The sequence below is a fragment of the Micropterus dolomieu genome, linkage group LG23, assembly GCF_021292245.1.
Source record: "Micropterus dolomieu isolate WLL.071019.BEF.003 ecotype Adirondacks linkage group LG23, ASM2129224v1, whole genome shotgun sequence".
Classification (NCBI taxonomy): Eukaryota; Metazoa; Chordata; class Actinopteri; order Centrarchiformes; family Centrarchidae; genus Micropterus; species Micropterus dolomieu.
Genome location: NC_060172.1, coordinates 4,123,306 through 4,138,523, shown reverse-complemented (window position 1 = coordinate 4,138,523; position 15,218 = coordinate 4,123,306). Strand labels below are relative to the sequence as shown.

General features: G+C 44.9%; 2 protein-coding genes across 4 annotated transcripts; one reads left to right on the top strand and one right to left on the bottom strand.

Moving 5' to 3' along the window:
- Positions 1–554: 554 nt before the first annotated feature.
- On the bottom strand, positions 555–7,579 carry LOC123963886 (GTPase IMAP family member 8-like). Its single transcript, XM_046040982.1, has 4 exons — positions 7,556–7,579; positions 7,334–7,447; positions 5,175–5,802; positions 555–2,785 (listed from the first exon to the last, which is right to left on the bottom strand). Exons 3-4 carry the CDS (start codon positions 5,779–5,781, stop codon positions 1,983–1,985), a joined length of 1,410 nt encoding a protein of 469 aa, XP_045896938.1. The 5' UTR covers positions 5,782–5,802; positions 7,334–7,447; positions 7,556–7,579; the 3' UTR covers positions 555–1,982.
- LOC123963887 (GTPase IMAP family member 7-like) lies at positions 7,196–14,212 on the top strand. 3 transcript variants are annotated; one of them, XM_046040985.1, is made up of 5 exons: positions 7,201–7,784; positions 8,553–8,603; positions 11,345–11,478; positions 11,616–11,726; positions 12,987–14,212. In XM_046040985.1, exons 4-5 carry the CDS (start codon positions 11,624–11,626, stop codon positions 13,748–13,750), a joined length of 867 nt encoding a protein of 288 aa, XP_045896941.1. In that variant the 5' UTR covers positions 7,201–7,784; positions 8,553–8,603; positions 11,345–11,478; positions 11,616–11,623; the 3' UTR covers positions 13,751–14,212. The 3 variants fall into 3 exon arrangements, with proteins under 3 accessions (XP_045896939.1, XP_045896941.1, XP_045896940.1); XM_046040983.1 differs by lacking the exon at positions 11,345–11,478 and having other exon boundaries at positions 7,196–7,784; XM_046040984.1 differs by lacking the exons at positions 7,201–7,784; positions 8,553–8,603 and adding an exon at positions 10,773–10,958.
- Positions 14,213–15,218: the final 1,006 nt, after the last annotated feature.

Here is a 15,218-nt window from a genome sequence, read left to right as displayed (position 1 = left end):
ACGTTTTACTGTGTGTGTTCAAACTCATATTACATTCCATTTACTCATTTAGCTGACGCTTTTATCTAAAGCGACTTACAATTGCTCTACAAGTCAGAGGTCGCACGCCTCTGGAGCAACAAGGGGTTAAGTGTCTTGCTCAGGGACACAATGGTGGATGGGTCACAGTGGGAACTGAACCCGGGTCTCTCACACCAAAGGCATGTGTCTTATCCACTGCTCCATCACCACCCCTAAACATGTTAATCAATTCCAGTTGCACTTACAGTATTTGTGACTGTTTGAGTGTGATGTGAGAAACCCAAACCCATGCATTTACTCCAGAAGGTTTAAAGACTGCGTACAGTTTCCTTTGGGCCTCGGATGACGTTTTAGGTGAACTGAAGATTGGACAGGCCTTTAAGTCCTTTTACCATGCTGGTAAATGTGAATGACTTAAATTTTGGGACTTGTTGTAAAATGAACTGATCGACTGAACTGAAAGCAGGCGACCTGCTGGGCTTCAAGAGGTTTTATACATCCAAAGAACTTCTACAAAAACCGGACCAGGCTTCTAATTGAGACCTGAGTTTATTTGTCAAGTAATGCAGCCACAACCGGTAAACAGGGACAGGTGTCTGACTGGGACTAGGCTTTACAGTACACACATACAAATACAAGTATACATATACACACATACAAATGGATGATCCGTAGACAAAGATTAAAGCATACAACCAAAATAAACCAACTCTGAGGCAAACGTGTTTCTAAGCTCTAGAAATGAGTTTTCAGCAGCTGCTTGAAACAAACCGAGCAGATCTGCTGGAGGTTCTGTTCCAGAGTAAAGAGTAAAGTTTCCTTTACTGCATCTACAAGCAGCACTGCGTCTCTATGCGGGGACGGGCCGAGAACTGGGCCCAGTCTGGTCTTCTTTGGAAAAACGGTATCAAAAGCTAAAGAGCACCATTCATTAAACCTGTTAACAGAGTCATTAAAGTTCCCTGAGAAGTCGGCACTGATTGGACAACAGTGTCAAAAACGGATGAATTTAATAAGTGTATTGAATGGAGACGAAGTCAGACATGGAGTTCAGAGGAAACCTGAGATGGAGGGTTTGTGATGAGAATTAGGGGTTCAGCTGTGTTCTCACCTACAGAATGATCATCACACTGGGCGGTTCAAGGTAAAAGTAAAGTAATGTTTTGAAACCGGGAGAACATTAAATGTAAGAATCTAAGATTAACTTCTTTTACTGTGAAGGAAGCAACATCTGTGTCTGCAGAACTCCAGAGCAGGTCATCAGAACTAGAAACCTACCGCCCCTGCGTAGTTCTGGGGTTTTCCTTTCATACTGTAACTATCTCAACATGACGAAGAAGCAAACGGCATCAATAAAAGCAGCAGTACTGCAATACTGACTCGCTGGTTTAGAGCCCCGTCAGAGCTCCGGTTGTACCGTCCACTGGAACCGTTACTGGACACGGACCTGCCGCCTCTTTCATCTTTACACACTTACAAAGAACTGATAATAAATACTAACCGTGTTATTTAGGAACGTTCAGTTTCAGCTGCAGGTCCAGCTCTGGCTGGGAACAAACTTCGCTTTCACGCAGAGATCCAGAATAAACACTGACAGAATAACCACCGATAGGCCACATTCACTCAGTCATACTGAAGTAATGTTTCCAGCATAATCCTGCAGCCATGTGTGCTTTCACAAAGTGATCCGGCTTTCTGGAACCAGCGGTGTGGAAAAAGACCGCTACGTGTAACAACAGCGGCGTGCCGGCTCTGTTACTACCAACGTTCCCGACTCAGAGGCGGATCAAATCTGACCCCAGCTTTCCCGCTCAATACTCCCGGAAACTAAGGCGGCGTGAAAGCACCTGGTGAGAACAGGAATTCCACAGTCCCTTTGATTGATCAGCTGCTGCCACCTAAATACAAACACTGCCTGTTTGGCAGGCATGTATCTGGTTCCACCCTGAATATGAACTGGTTCAGTTTATAGATCCCTGATCCCTTACTAGAAGTGGCCGCCGTTCATCATCTGGTCCGCTGTTGCCCTGTGGAAAACCAAAGCATGTGAAACAGCAACGAACTGTGTTCCAGCACCGTGTTCCTAAAGTCTCGGGTCGTCTCTGTGGAGGTCCTCCCGGCGCCTCATTAGATCCAGCTCCTGGACCTCGCTGAATTCCCTCAGCTTCATCACCGGGCGTCTCCGCCATCTTCAACATGTCGGGGGGGAACGTCTGTCCTCCGTTAGCTGAGACCAGCTCGTGGATTTTAATCATGAAGTCCTGAACTTGCTTTCGGCTTCGTCTTCTTTTGTTGTCAAACACACAGTATCTCCCTCCACACCTGGAGAGCAGAGCGGACACACAGCTGCTGGACTGGATCATGTCCTCTATGGACATGCCTCCCAGTTGGTCTTTATGTGTAAAAGCCACCATGACGTAGTTCGGAGCCTCACTGCCGAACAGTTCTGGGAGCTTCTGAAGCAGATCAGAGTCTGTTTCGGACATCCTGCCGATCTTCACCACAATGACGAAGGCGTGCGGTCGCTCACCGCCATCCAGGATTCTCCTGATCTCCGTGTACAGCTGAGACTTGGTAAATCCCGGAGTGTCCACCACCGTGACCCGACGACCTGCCACGTCTGCTGATTTCCTGACGCTCTCTGTACTGACGCTGATAAAGCCAGAGCCTGTTTTAAACAGATCTGATCCCAGGATGGTGTTTCCTGTTGAACTCTTCCCTCCTCCAGGCAGACCGAGCAGCACGACCGCGACAGGACCAGCAGCTGGACGAAGAGAAGAAAATGGAAAAAAATCAATGACCTTTTCATAACTAACAGTCCAGCAGGGTCCTCATAGAGTAAGAAAGGCACACCAGGCATAACCCTCCAGCTCCAGGACAGCCCCGCCCCCACACCGGAACTCCATCTATCCACGTACTGACCGACAGCTTGTGAATTTCTACCCGCTGTGAAAGCTGACATTAACGGCCAGTGCTGGGTGACGTTACTTTAAAAAGTAAAGCTCGGCGTACACTGCATTGGGCTGAATTACCGCTTTGGTGGGCGGCATTTGACAGGTGAATTTCTGACATGTAAGCAAAGACTGGACGGCCGTCTTCAGGCTGTCGCACAGTTGAAGGAGAACCAGGAGGTGATCAGCACCTTTAATGCTCACAGCGCCTGCATGAAGAGGTGAACGGCGACACGAGGTAGCACGTAGCTGCTGTCCATCTACCTCTGAACTCACTGACTCTCCCACCGCCGCACAGCCTCGTCTTCGGCCCGTAATCTGTAGCCAATTTCATTTTGTCCTATTTTCCGGGACTATAGCTCTCAAAGCTACGGAGCAGGAAAGATTTGATCTGCCTCTGAGCCGGGAACGTTGGTAGTAACAGACGGAACGTGTCTGTGAAAAATGGTGCAGTGGATAAGACGTGCCTTTGGTGTGAGAGATTCCCGGGTTCGATTCTCACTGTGTCCCTGAGCGAGACCCTTAACTCCTACTTGCTCCAGAGGCGTGCAAACTCTGACATACAGTATCTCACAAAGTGAGTCGACCCTTCACATTTTAGTAAATATCTGATTCTATCTTTTCATGTAACAACACTGAAGAAATGACCCTGTGTAAAGTTGTGAGCGTACAGCTTGTGTAACAGTGTAAATGCGAGTCGGCCTGAGCTCGCCACGGAGTCCGTGGAGAATAAATCACCAGAGTTGTAAATGAAAGGGGCTTGCGGTTACGGAGATGTGAAATGAATGTATGTCTATGGGAGTGTTATTTGATTTCCCATTAATAGCGCCACCTAGAGGCCAACTGACGCCAAATGTCACACAGGCCCTCGGGAGGCCGTGCCACATAAGGTCCCCGAGGTTTTTTTGGACGTCGACGTCTTTAATGTGCAATAACAGCGCCACCGATGGGCATATTTGGGTTTACTTTGGTGCCTGTAGTGAGGGGACCATGCAGAACAATTGGGCTGTGGTTTCATGTCAATGTGAGTTGTGGTTATAGAGGAATAATTTTTTCTGATTAAATAGCGCCACCTAGAGCCGAGTTGCACAGGCCCTCAGGGGGGCGTCTCACATTAATGCTCCAAATTTGGTATCAAATGGCCATTCCAAACCGCAGATATGGCCTCACTTCCTGTTAGTAGTGTTTTTCGCAAACATTTGTTAGCATATAATTGTGACATTTTTAGTCAGATCAAAATTTCCTCTTCAAACTTTTGTCAGCTTGGTCCAGAGATTATCGGTGCCAAGTTTGGTGTCAATCGGACTTGCAGCTTCGGAGGAGTTAATTAAAATAGGTTAGAAAGAAATAGGCGGAAATGGGCGTGGCCTATACCATGAGATTCAGCTGGATCCCCCGAACACGTGGATATAAGGTTTTTGATATCCGCCTTCTTGGGCGGGAGTTCCAAGCCCAAACACGTTGACCTTGCTTATAGCGCCCCCTAGAGGTAGAAGTGTGCAATTTTTTCCGCCTGCCGTCGTCTCATGGGTCTGAACGTACCCTGTGATTCGCGTCTGTAGCCCTTACCGTCTAGGCCGCAGTATTGGACTTATGCGAAAACGTCCAGAAGAATAAAAATAAAAATCTTAGCGAAAACAACAGGGTTCCCAGCTGGTTCCCAGCTCCACTGGTACTGGGAACCGCGATGCCTTGCAATCACGGGTTCCCAGCCCACTTGGGCTTGGACCCCTAATAGATTGTAGAAAGAAATTGTACCGCGGCAGGGCTGGGTGATCCGTTGTTACAGGCTGTAAATGGCTCAGTTAGTTTCTGATGCAGAAACACGTCCGACAGCGATGATCTTATTACTCAGGGAGGAAATAAATCCATGTCAGAAACACTTTGCAGCACTTCAGTCGTGAGGTGCAGCCCTAAAAGCAGAGCCGGTGTAGCCAACAGTACATTAACCAGGTCAGTGCTTAGTTTCTGACTTCCAGCTCTGCACAGAAGCGCTGACTGGAGGAAACCGAGCAGAGCGATGGTCAGGAGGGAAAAACGGTGAACTTTGAAAACAGAACAAAGAGACTGATGAACCAAACTAACAGATTACTTTACTGGTTACAACAAAGCAGGAATCTGAGTACTCTGAGTAGTTCCTCTGTATGAGCAGCAGCTTTCTGTCTTCACTGTGGAGGTTTAAACTGCACGAGAACATGATACCTGGTGGACGAGGTCCTGGGTCCCTGGTCTGAAGGTGACCCGTCTCCTCCAGCAGCTCCCGGACTTGTTCCTGATCTCCACTTTCATTATTGAACAGATGGCGACACTGGAACTGGTCTAAAAGGTTTGAAAATCTCTTCCCAGACTCGCCACCGTCACTTTCCTTTTCCTGGATTAAATCCTCCAGAGACCTGTCCTTCAGGGTGTCTCCGTTTGTGAAGAGCATACAACTCTTCCTCAACCCATCATCCTCGAGGACAGCGATGGCTGCCTTCACAGCCTCCTCTTGTTCAGCGGTGAAGCGCTCGGTGCTGAGGACCACCACAAAAAGACATGGTCTGGAGGACTGCAGGACTCTCTGACAGCGGGTCTGGATCTCTTCCTCGTGGCCTAATATTCCCGGAGTGTCGATCACTAAGATCCGTTTCTCAAATACTATTTCAGCAGCTTCACAGATTTCTCTGGTCACAGATGCTAAGGAAGTCCTTGACTCGAACGCCTGGCGTCCCAGGATGGTGTTTCCTGAAGCACTTTTCCCGACTCCCGTGTTTCCAAGCAGGACAATGGTGAGATCTGGACCTGGATCTGGATCTGGATCCGGATCCATGTTTAAACAGCACAGCACCTGCTGGGGCCAGAGAAGGATCATTCACAAAAATTTCCTTGTATTTCTGAAAATTGTGAGAAATAAATTTGAGGTTGCAGATCGTTCGGACTCTGAGAAACGAGTCTTGGTCACAGGGATTTCTAATCAAAGGATCCTTTGATTGAATACACGTGTGAGGCATGTAGGCGAGATTTTAACGAGTATGGAGACATTTCTGAGGCTTCGTACATCTGCATTCTTTTGTCAGCTCAGGAGGAGCCTTTGAGTGGATGCTAATATTCTAGATGTGATTTGCTATTTGTGCCTGAGCTTACTATTGGCTGTTGTGTGTGTTGTTTGTATTTAAGAAGAGAAAAGTGCTCAGGTCGGCAGAGACCCGTGATCTCTCTCTCCGTGATTCATCACATCTTTGACTCTGTATTCTTTGGGAAGAAATTATTCCACCACTAAATGTCCAACACTCCACAGAGGGAGACTTAAAGGCAGAGACCTCCAACATAAAATCCCGGGGCCCTTTAAGTGGATGATGGGGGCCGGTGTGACACCGAAATCTGTGACCCATCAGATTATGTGACACTGTTGGGAAGTAAAGCATTATACGTTACTAGTTACTGTCATTTGAGAGTAATTTGTTACTATCTGTGAATTGAACTTCATTGATTATGTAAATATCGCGGCCCTCGGCCAGGATGAACTGACTGCAGCCACGTATAGAATCCTGTTTACACCAATCCATGATGATACAGCAAAACTAAAGTACCAGCTGAACTTTATAAACTGTTGGAGATTCATTTCTAACTAAACTTCATATTTTATAAACTCTTCATGTGTAAAAATCTGACTTTGTAAAGTAACAGTACAGTACTTGAGTAAATGTACTTAGTTACTGTCCACCACTGACTGAAACGATTAGTGGATGGATAGAAAAGAATTATCATTTCAGCTTTCAGCCTCACACATGACGTTTTGCTGCTTTTCCCCGTAATATTTAATTATTTTTAGTATTTTAATAATTTGAATGTTTCTTTATTTGGACTGTTGCTCTGACAAAACAAAGCATGATGAACGAGTTACTTTGGGCTCTGAGTAACTGGCATTTCTCACTACTTTCAGAATTTCTACAATCGATTGATGGAGAAAATAATAAAGTACAAATATCTCTTATTTGTACTGAAGTACAGTCCTTGAGTAGAAGTACAGCCCTGCACTGTCACCAGGAAACGGAGCTAAAGAAAGACACGTGAAACTGATCCCAGGAGGACGCAGTGAGGACCCGATGATAAACCGAGACAGGAAACAACATGACGGAACCAAAACATGTCAGTGAACTGCAGATCAAGAAGGTTGAGCGTTAATTTGTTGCATCATATTATAAAGTCAGGCAGGCAGAGAGCAGCAGGACTAACTGAGGAACTCCTGGAACTAGACTGGATTTTAGCGGGTGTGAATGAAGACCGAAGGAAACACAGCCAGTAATTCTCTAACAGATTGTAAAGCTGAGATTCTATAGCTGCAGTCTAGAATAACATGCAGCTGGGCTTTACTTACTTACACCTGTCTTTGTGATGACAGACGTGAGTGGCTGCACACTGATGGATGGCAGAAGACATGAGATGATCCGGTCTCCCGCAAACCCGTCTGGCTGCGTCCGGGATCTGTGCGCAAACTCAAGAGGACAGCATGAACATGTGGACTACAGAAGTCTCTGAGTGAGATCATGGATCAGCTGCTGTCTGTCTGCAGGACTGGATCCACATATTTATACGTTACTTACATTAGAAAGTCTTCCGAACCTGGGTTAGACCACTTCCTGCTGGGGATAGGTGATCTGACGCCACGCCCACGTAAATCAGCTGACAAAGGGTTAATTTAGGTGCTGGGGCTCAAAATGGCGGCAGCAACACTTTCTTAGTGATCGCGTGCTTTTAGCACTCGTGTTGATTTAAACTGGACGTGGAGGAAACCAGATTCACCCGAGCTGATGGAGGAGAGAGAGAAAGCCGGTAAGTTTCATTTTATAAGCTGCTTTCCCTGCAGAGTGAAGGGTGCGCAGTGGAAATATTCACAAGTGTAAACCTGTGTGCATCAGTGAGCACCGCGATACGCTGTGCGCATTTACGCACGAGGCACAGCAGCATGAAGCACCTGAGGGCAGCCTCTCTGATCAGGAAAGGAGAATTCTGTTCACACTCATCCATGAAGATAAAGACGAAATGTTTCTCCATGTTTGTGAATTATTAAAAAATCAAAACACCATATATTTATTAAAATGCGCTGTAACGCGTTACTGAGATTGTGACGGGTAGAATTATTACTAATATATTTTAAGTTACATAATAACATGTTAGATATATTATTATCATTAGTGATTGTGATCACTGCCTTACAGCAAAAAGCTATAGGCCTACATTACTGTAACTGCGTTACTCCCAACACTGGTCACTAGTAACCAAAAATACCAGTAACTAATAAATAAGCAGAGCAGCTTTTAAATAGCGAGTAGTGAATAAATGTTTAAAGGGCTTGCTACAGGGACAGAGGACAGCTGAACAGATTGGCCTGACAGCTAAAGTGAAACTACCAGACAGATGATGATAAGAAGTGTTTTAAAGGGGTCATGATCGGGTAGTTACCTACACAGAGAAGGTTTCAGCAAAGGAAATGAAAATTATAACACACACATATCTAAAATATATATATATATATATATATATATATATATATATTATACACAGTAGTTATCTCTCTGTCTGTTTCTCCCTTCCTACCAGGACCAGGACCAGGAAGGAGGAGAACCCAGAGTATGGACGAACCTCCAACAGGTCTGAAACCAAACATCTGTTCATTCACTTCTTCTCCTGTGATTCCTGATGTTGGCGGCGGTGCTGTAGCCTACTTGAGTAAAACTACAGATACACTTGCTAAATATTACTGCACTAAAAGTATTTAATTTAAATTTCTACTTGAGTCTAAAGTACCTGCTTTAAAAAACACTGAAGTATCAAAAGTAAAGAGTACTATTAGTATAGTTCTGTGTGTCAGGGGTCCCCGACATGACAAAGCAAATTTTCCTCTGTATTAAACACTGCCATTATAAACAGGCTAATAACTCTACTGCCTGGAGTATTAATTAAGTACTAATACCTCACTTTAAAAATACTCTGTATTAGTAGAAGTACTGCATTGAAAATGTTCTTAAAGTAAAAGTATGTGAGTATAATCAGGACGATGCACTTCCAGTCCTGTGATTTTGTACCGTTATTTATATATATAAATTATATATATATACACATTAATGTGCAGCAGGATGTTGAGCTGCAGCTCGTTCAGACTGCAGCTGATGAGTCTTTTCATTCTGGATCAATCTGCTCATTATTTTCTTCATTAATTGAAAACAGTGAGAAATGTTGTCCCAGTGACTCAGTCACAGTGTTTGTTCTGTCTAACAAACAGCACAAACTCAACATTAATACAGATAAAATAAGGAAAAGCAGCGAATCTTCACGTCTGTGAACCATGAAATGATTTTTACATGAAAAACAAAGTGCTACATTTCACTGTATAATAATCCTGTCAGCTGCACTTTATAAACTGGAGTTTAATTTATAACTCAGCCTCATACGTCAGATAAATGTGATGAAGTAAAAATACCTCCCTCTGAGATGGAGCAGAAGGAGACAGTGACAGGAAAAGAAAATACTCAAGTAAAGTACAAATACCTCTAATTTGTGCTTAAGTGCAGTGCTTGAGTAAAGGTACGTAGTTACCATCTGTGTTAGTGAGGGACGGTTCTGCTGGTGTCTCTACAGAGGAAGTTGTGTCTGAGAGATTTCATGTGGTCACCGGCTCACTTCTGCTTTTCCTTTCACAATAAAAGCATGTTAGAGTTGTGAGGGGAGGAGCCGCTGGATGGGACACAGGAAGCTCCTGTGCTGACCTGCAGTCTGAATGACTCACATGCTGCTTCTGGCTAATCAGGTGCTTTCCTGCATTCAGGTGGACACCTCTAAGTACTACAGTACCCATGAGCCTCAGCTGCTGTTGTTACAGTTAACAGATTGGTCGCCATGGTGAAGACGTCGTCTTTAGCTTCCTGCTGCTGTTAGCAGCTCATGTGACTGGATGTTTGTGAAATGCACCGTGGGAGTCGTAGTTTTTCCTACTTGTGAACTAGCAGCACATTTGATCCAAAAGATGTGAGGACAGAAAAATTTCAAAACAAAAGTCAAAATACTACGAGTCGTAATGTTTGGGGAATAAAGTGGTAATAGTAATCTTTATTTATGGAGTTCTACTGAGGACAGTTCAGCTTAGGGCAGGTTACAGGATTTATAAAGTACTTTTCAAAAAGTGCAAAGACAAAAAATAAATAAAAGCCACATAAGATCCGTGATAGATGCAAGAAAACACTTCAGATAATAAAGTACAGTTAGAAGAAAAATAAAATCAAAATGCTTCCTATAAAAGAGTTCAATGACTCAGTCAACCTGATTTCCTCGGACAGGCTGATCCGGGGCCCCGACTGCAAACCGTCCCTTTAGTTTCAGTCAAGACTCTCTAACCAACTAAAGACCTCTGCCTGAAGATCTCAAGGTCTGTGCTGGGACAAGGTAGTTTATACGAACGAGTCCCTTCATGCTGCACACACAGAACTTAACTGAACATTAAACAGTCTGACATTTGGGAAACAGAGTCCATCTGAGTTTGAGCACGGAGTATAAAAACCTCTGTCATCTTACCAGCAACGTGCTCTGACAGCTCAGTACATGGTGAGTCCCGAGACTAAAAGGTCAGAGACAGAACAGGGCGAGAGGCCACGAAGTGTCACGGTTGTGGTGACGAGAGGCAGGGTAAGCAGGCTGGTGGACCCAAACGCAGGACACAAAGGCCGACTGGTGCAGTTCAGTGGTTTATTAGGACTAACGAGCAGGGCGTGAGCAACACAGGTGAGGAGCATAAGGCTAACGAGGCAGACAGAGAGACAACTGGGGGAACAGACAGAACACAGGTTACTAAACACAGAACAGACCAGAGGAAGAAATATAAACTAATAAAGACACAAGCAGTGTAAACAGAGTAACTGGACACAATAACTGAAACTCAGACACAGACAGACTCCGGACAGGATCGTGACACGAAGAGCTCAGCATCCCAGGCTCTGTGGATCTGACGGGCAGGTACATCAGTGTGTCATCAGCGTAAACATGAAAAGAGACACGATGTTTCTGGATAATGTGTCCAAGGGGAAGCAGATACAAGGAAAATAAAATGGGTCCTAAGACCGACCGCTGAGTTCTGATCAGAGTCATGATGATGAGAATTCTGGTTTATTACAACTTAAGATTTTTGTAGCTCTGATCACTTTATTGGTTAGCAGTTATCAGATGTTGGATGGCCGGTTTCTCCAGCTGAATGAAGTCACGTCTGATTGTTGCAATGGAAACGTAAAATCTTGTCTGTCACGGTCCCCTGTATCTGCTGGCACGGGTCACTTTCTGTTAAACAGAAAAATCGCCTGCAAGGTGTTGTGAAGGTGTGAAGTTAAATTGTGGGACTTGTACAGGTGATGTCCTTGAAGAAGACGAAAACCATCCTGCCATCCCGGGGCTGAATTCATGCTGCTGCCTTCAGGGCGCAGATACAGTCTGCTACGATGCAGAACTGATTAAAAGGTCATTTATCCCGGCTGTTATCATTGTAAGTCCTACCCTGTCAATTTAATTTGTGTCGGATTTATTTGTTGTTGATGCATATTGTTTGCTGCTGGCTGCTATTCAAATTGCTCCTTGTGGATAATAGTTACCCTGATCCTTGGTCCACTCTTTGTGTTCCAGTGTCAGACATGAGGCTGGTTCTTGTTGGGAAGACTGGATCAGGGAAGAGCTCCAGCGGAAACACCTTACTGGGAAGAAACGCCTTCACTGAAGCGGTCAGCCTGCTGTCAGGTAAAACACACGCACAGGTTTTATTCCAGGAAATAACCGGGAAAGTTACACGGACTAAATGAAGAAGATGGATTTTGTAAGAACAGTCGTCAAGGTTGTTAGAGCCACCTGAGGCCAGGTCTGAACGATGATCGTTGGCATCTTTTCTTCAGAAGTCATGAAAGGAAGAAGTCAGTTTATGATTAATACAGAATCAATAATAAAACTGGTAAACAGAAATAAACTGTCCTCACTGGAGCATCGCTAAGTAAGCAGTGATTTCTCAACCCAGGTGTAAATGGCTTCTTCCTCTCTTCAGAACCATCCATCCATCCTCTCTGTCCAGAATATGAACTTGGTTGTCACTGAAAGAGAGTCCTTTATCTTTCAGATGTAGGTAAACTGCTGAGTCTAAACCTGAGGAGTTCACTGCATTAGATACACTAGACTGCCTTTCTTGTGTTTGGGTGTGCGGTCTTTGGACCAGGATCTGTCTTAGCGTGTTCTTGGGTTTAAAAAACACAGGGAAATCCTCCTCTGATACTCCAGACACGTTTGACCTTCTTCTCCTCATTCCCCGTGGTGGTGTTCTTCCTGGATTTAAAAAGTTTAAACTCAATGCTCTGTTTGGTTCATGAAGTCAACTGTTGGCTGCCTGCAGCTACACATCACCTGTCCTTTGACTGCAACCCCTCTATCTTCGTCTACACTAAAAACAAACGGGGAAAGTGCATGTGCGTGTTACTTTGTGGCTTTAATGACTCTGTAGACACAAAATCCAGATACCGTGCTGCAACCAGTGAAGAGCCGGAACAGTCCCATCTAGTATAGTACTTTTTTTAGGGTATTAAAAATAAAAACTCAGGTTAAGTCTTATTTTTGGGACATTCAGGATTCAAAACTACTCGTTCCTACTAGAGAGCTGAGCTTAGACCCAGTCTGTGATGCACACCTAGGTCCCCATGTTTGCCTGCTGCCCTGCAGACAATGCACCCGTCCTCAATCCATATTCCTGTACCAGTGGCTCCAAGTAATTATTTTGCGCTGTGCACGACCGGGCCCCATGGGTCAAGGCCTGACCATCAGGGTCATTCCCAAAGGGTTGAGTAACACAGCAACTGCCGAACCACAGTAAGGAGTATGTAGGATGCACTTTCTCACGTCTGATGGACTTTTTACTGTTCTTACCTTTTGTCCTGTAAAGCATGTGTCTCTGTAATCACCCGCCCCCCTCCGTCATGATGAAGCTGTTGACTAAATCTGACTGTTTTCTCTCCTCAGTGACCGGACAGTGCTGCAAGCAGAAAGGTTTGGTCTTCGGCAGAGAGCTGACCGTCGTCGACACGCCCGGCCTCTTAGACACCTCAGAGTCTGACCACACAGTGAAGAGAGAGATCGCTAAATGCATTAACATGTCGGCCCCGGGGCCCCACGCCATCCTGCTAGTTATCAAGGTGAGACCCTTCACAGAAGAGGAAAGAAATTCTGTCAGGAAGGTGGAGGAGGTCTTTGGGAAGGATGCATGGAAGAACACCATCATCCTCTTCACGTACGGAGACCGAGTTGAGTCAGACTTTGAGCGACAGCTGGAGGAGGCCGGACCGGAGCTGCTGGAGATCCTGAGGAAGGCAGGAAACCGATATCATGTCTTCAACAACCTCAAAGCCAACGATCGTGGACAGGTCCTGGATCTGCTGGAGAAGGTGGAGCAGATGGTGGCTGCCAACGGAGGAGGGTTTTACTCCAACTACACCTACCAGCAGGTGGTGGAGATGCTGGATCAGAGAGAAGCAGAGCTCAGAGAGTTCTACCAGAAGAAACTGGAGGAGAAAATAAAAGCTGTGGCGTCCAAGTACGAGAAGAAGCTGAGTGAAGCTCAGCAGGAGCATCACAAGGTGGAGGAACGACTGCAGTCTGAGCTGCAGGAGGTGAAGCGCTACTATCATGCTTTGGAGAGTGGAGTCCGTCAGGTTGTGGAGCAGATAGTGTCAACCGACTCCAAACAAGACATTCTGAAGTTTCATGAGACTCTGAAACTAAACTAAAGCTTGTAAACTCTGCTGGACCCTCCGCTGTGTCCAGCTGTACAGCTCTGTAGCCTGACTGTGTTCAAACTCTGAGAACATGATTCTGGGAAAATGTGTCTAAACAGATGCACAAACGACAAGAATACTTCCATTTCTTGAAGTACTCTCCAAACTGGGTGTTGGTACCAACTGAAGTGCCATGCTATCTTACCCTGGTACTACTATGTGTTTTGCCAACTGTTGTGTCCCCCATGCCAAACCTGTTTTTATGTTAGACTGAGTAGTTGTGGAATTGTTTTGGCTTGTCTCTGCTCATGTGTTTCAAGGCTGAGTAAGACCAAATATTCCACTGTCTTAAATCTTTATGTACTTCTTTTCTCTGGGCCAGACACTCCAAGCGGGGGTGGGACCACTGGCCTAAGTGAATCTGTGGAGTACTTCTCTGTTCTAATTTTTCCTTTAATAAATATCAAAAAACAACTACTCGTTATAGCTTATTTAACTATTTAATTCCTCACCACCCGGTGAAAGAAACTATTTCCACCACATCATGGTACTCTTAGTTTGATTGCATACTCACAAAGCCAAATAATGATGGTCACTGATGGTAGGTTCCCAAGCTGGGGAAACAACCCATCAATCAATCACTTTTTGTGTGATTAAAAATGTGGTCATCATTCGCTGGCTAACATAAAGTCACTGTGAAACAATTCCACTTAATGTAATAATATAACTTGGCAGGTCTCTTAAATATTGTATAATATAAAGTTTTTGAAAGGCAACCTCTCTGCGTCATTATGTAACACGCTGCATAATGCCCGCCTAGCGGCTAGTGTGGCACCCCTCAAAAACACTGGTGAAGAAACACGCTGAGCTGTGCACCAACGTTAGCAACTACTCCCAGACATCTGCAACTGGTCCTGGCCTCTGAAACTAGTTCCAGACCTCTGCAACTAGTCCCACCATCTACAACTACAGGTGCTGGTCATATAATTAGAATATCATCAAAAAGTTGATTCGTGTCAGTAGTTCCATTCAAAAAGTGAAACTTATATAATGTATACATTCATTCCACACAGACTGAGATATTTCAAGTGTTCATTCATTTTAATTTTGATGATTATAACTGACAACTAATGAAAACCCTCAAATCAGTTTCTCAGAAAATTAGAATAGTGTGAAAAGGTTCAATATTGAAGACACCTGGTGCCACACTCTAATCAGCTAATTAACTCAAAACACCTGCAAAGGCCTTTAAATGGTCTCTCAGTCTAGTTCTGTAGGCTACACAATCATGGGGAAGACTGCTGAATTGACAGCTGTCCAAAAGACGACCATTGACACCTTGCACAAGGAGGGCGAGACACAAAAGGTCATTGCTAAAGAGGCTGGCTGTTCACAGAGCTCTGTGTCCAAGCACATTAATAGAGAGGCGAAGGGAAGGAAAAGATGTGGTAGAAAAAAGTACAAGCAATAGGAATAACCG

Bases quoted from the DNA above. Each gene is read 5' to 3' on its own strand.
- LOC123963887 (XM_046040983.1), top strand. From the start codon at position 7,763: ATGGAGGAGAGAGAGAAAGCCG. The intron at 8,604-11,615 runs GTCTGAAACCAA...TTTGTGTTCCAG, and splicing joins TATGGACGAACCTCCAACAG to TGTCAGACATGAGGCTGGTT. The intron at 11,727-12,986 runs GTAAAACACACG...TTCTCTCCTCAG, and splicing joins AGCGGTCAGCCTGCTGTCAG to TGACCGGACAGTGCTGCAAG.
- LOC123963886 (XM_046040982.1), bottom strand. From the start codon at position 5,781: ATGGATCCGGATCCAGATCCAGATCCAGGTCCAGATCTCACCATTGTC. The intron at 2,786-5,174 runs GTATCATGTTCT...CTCTTCGTCCAG, and splicing joins CCCAGGACCTCGTCCACCAG to CTGCTGGTCCTGTCGCGGTC.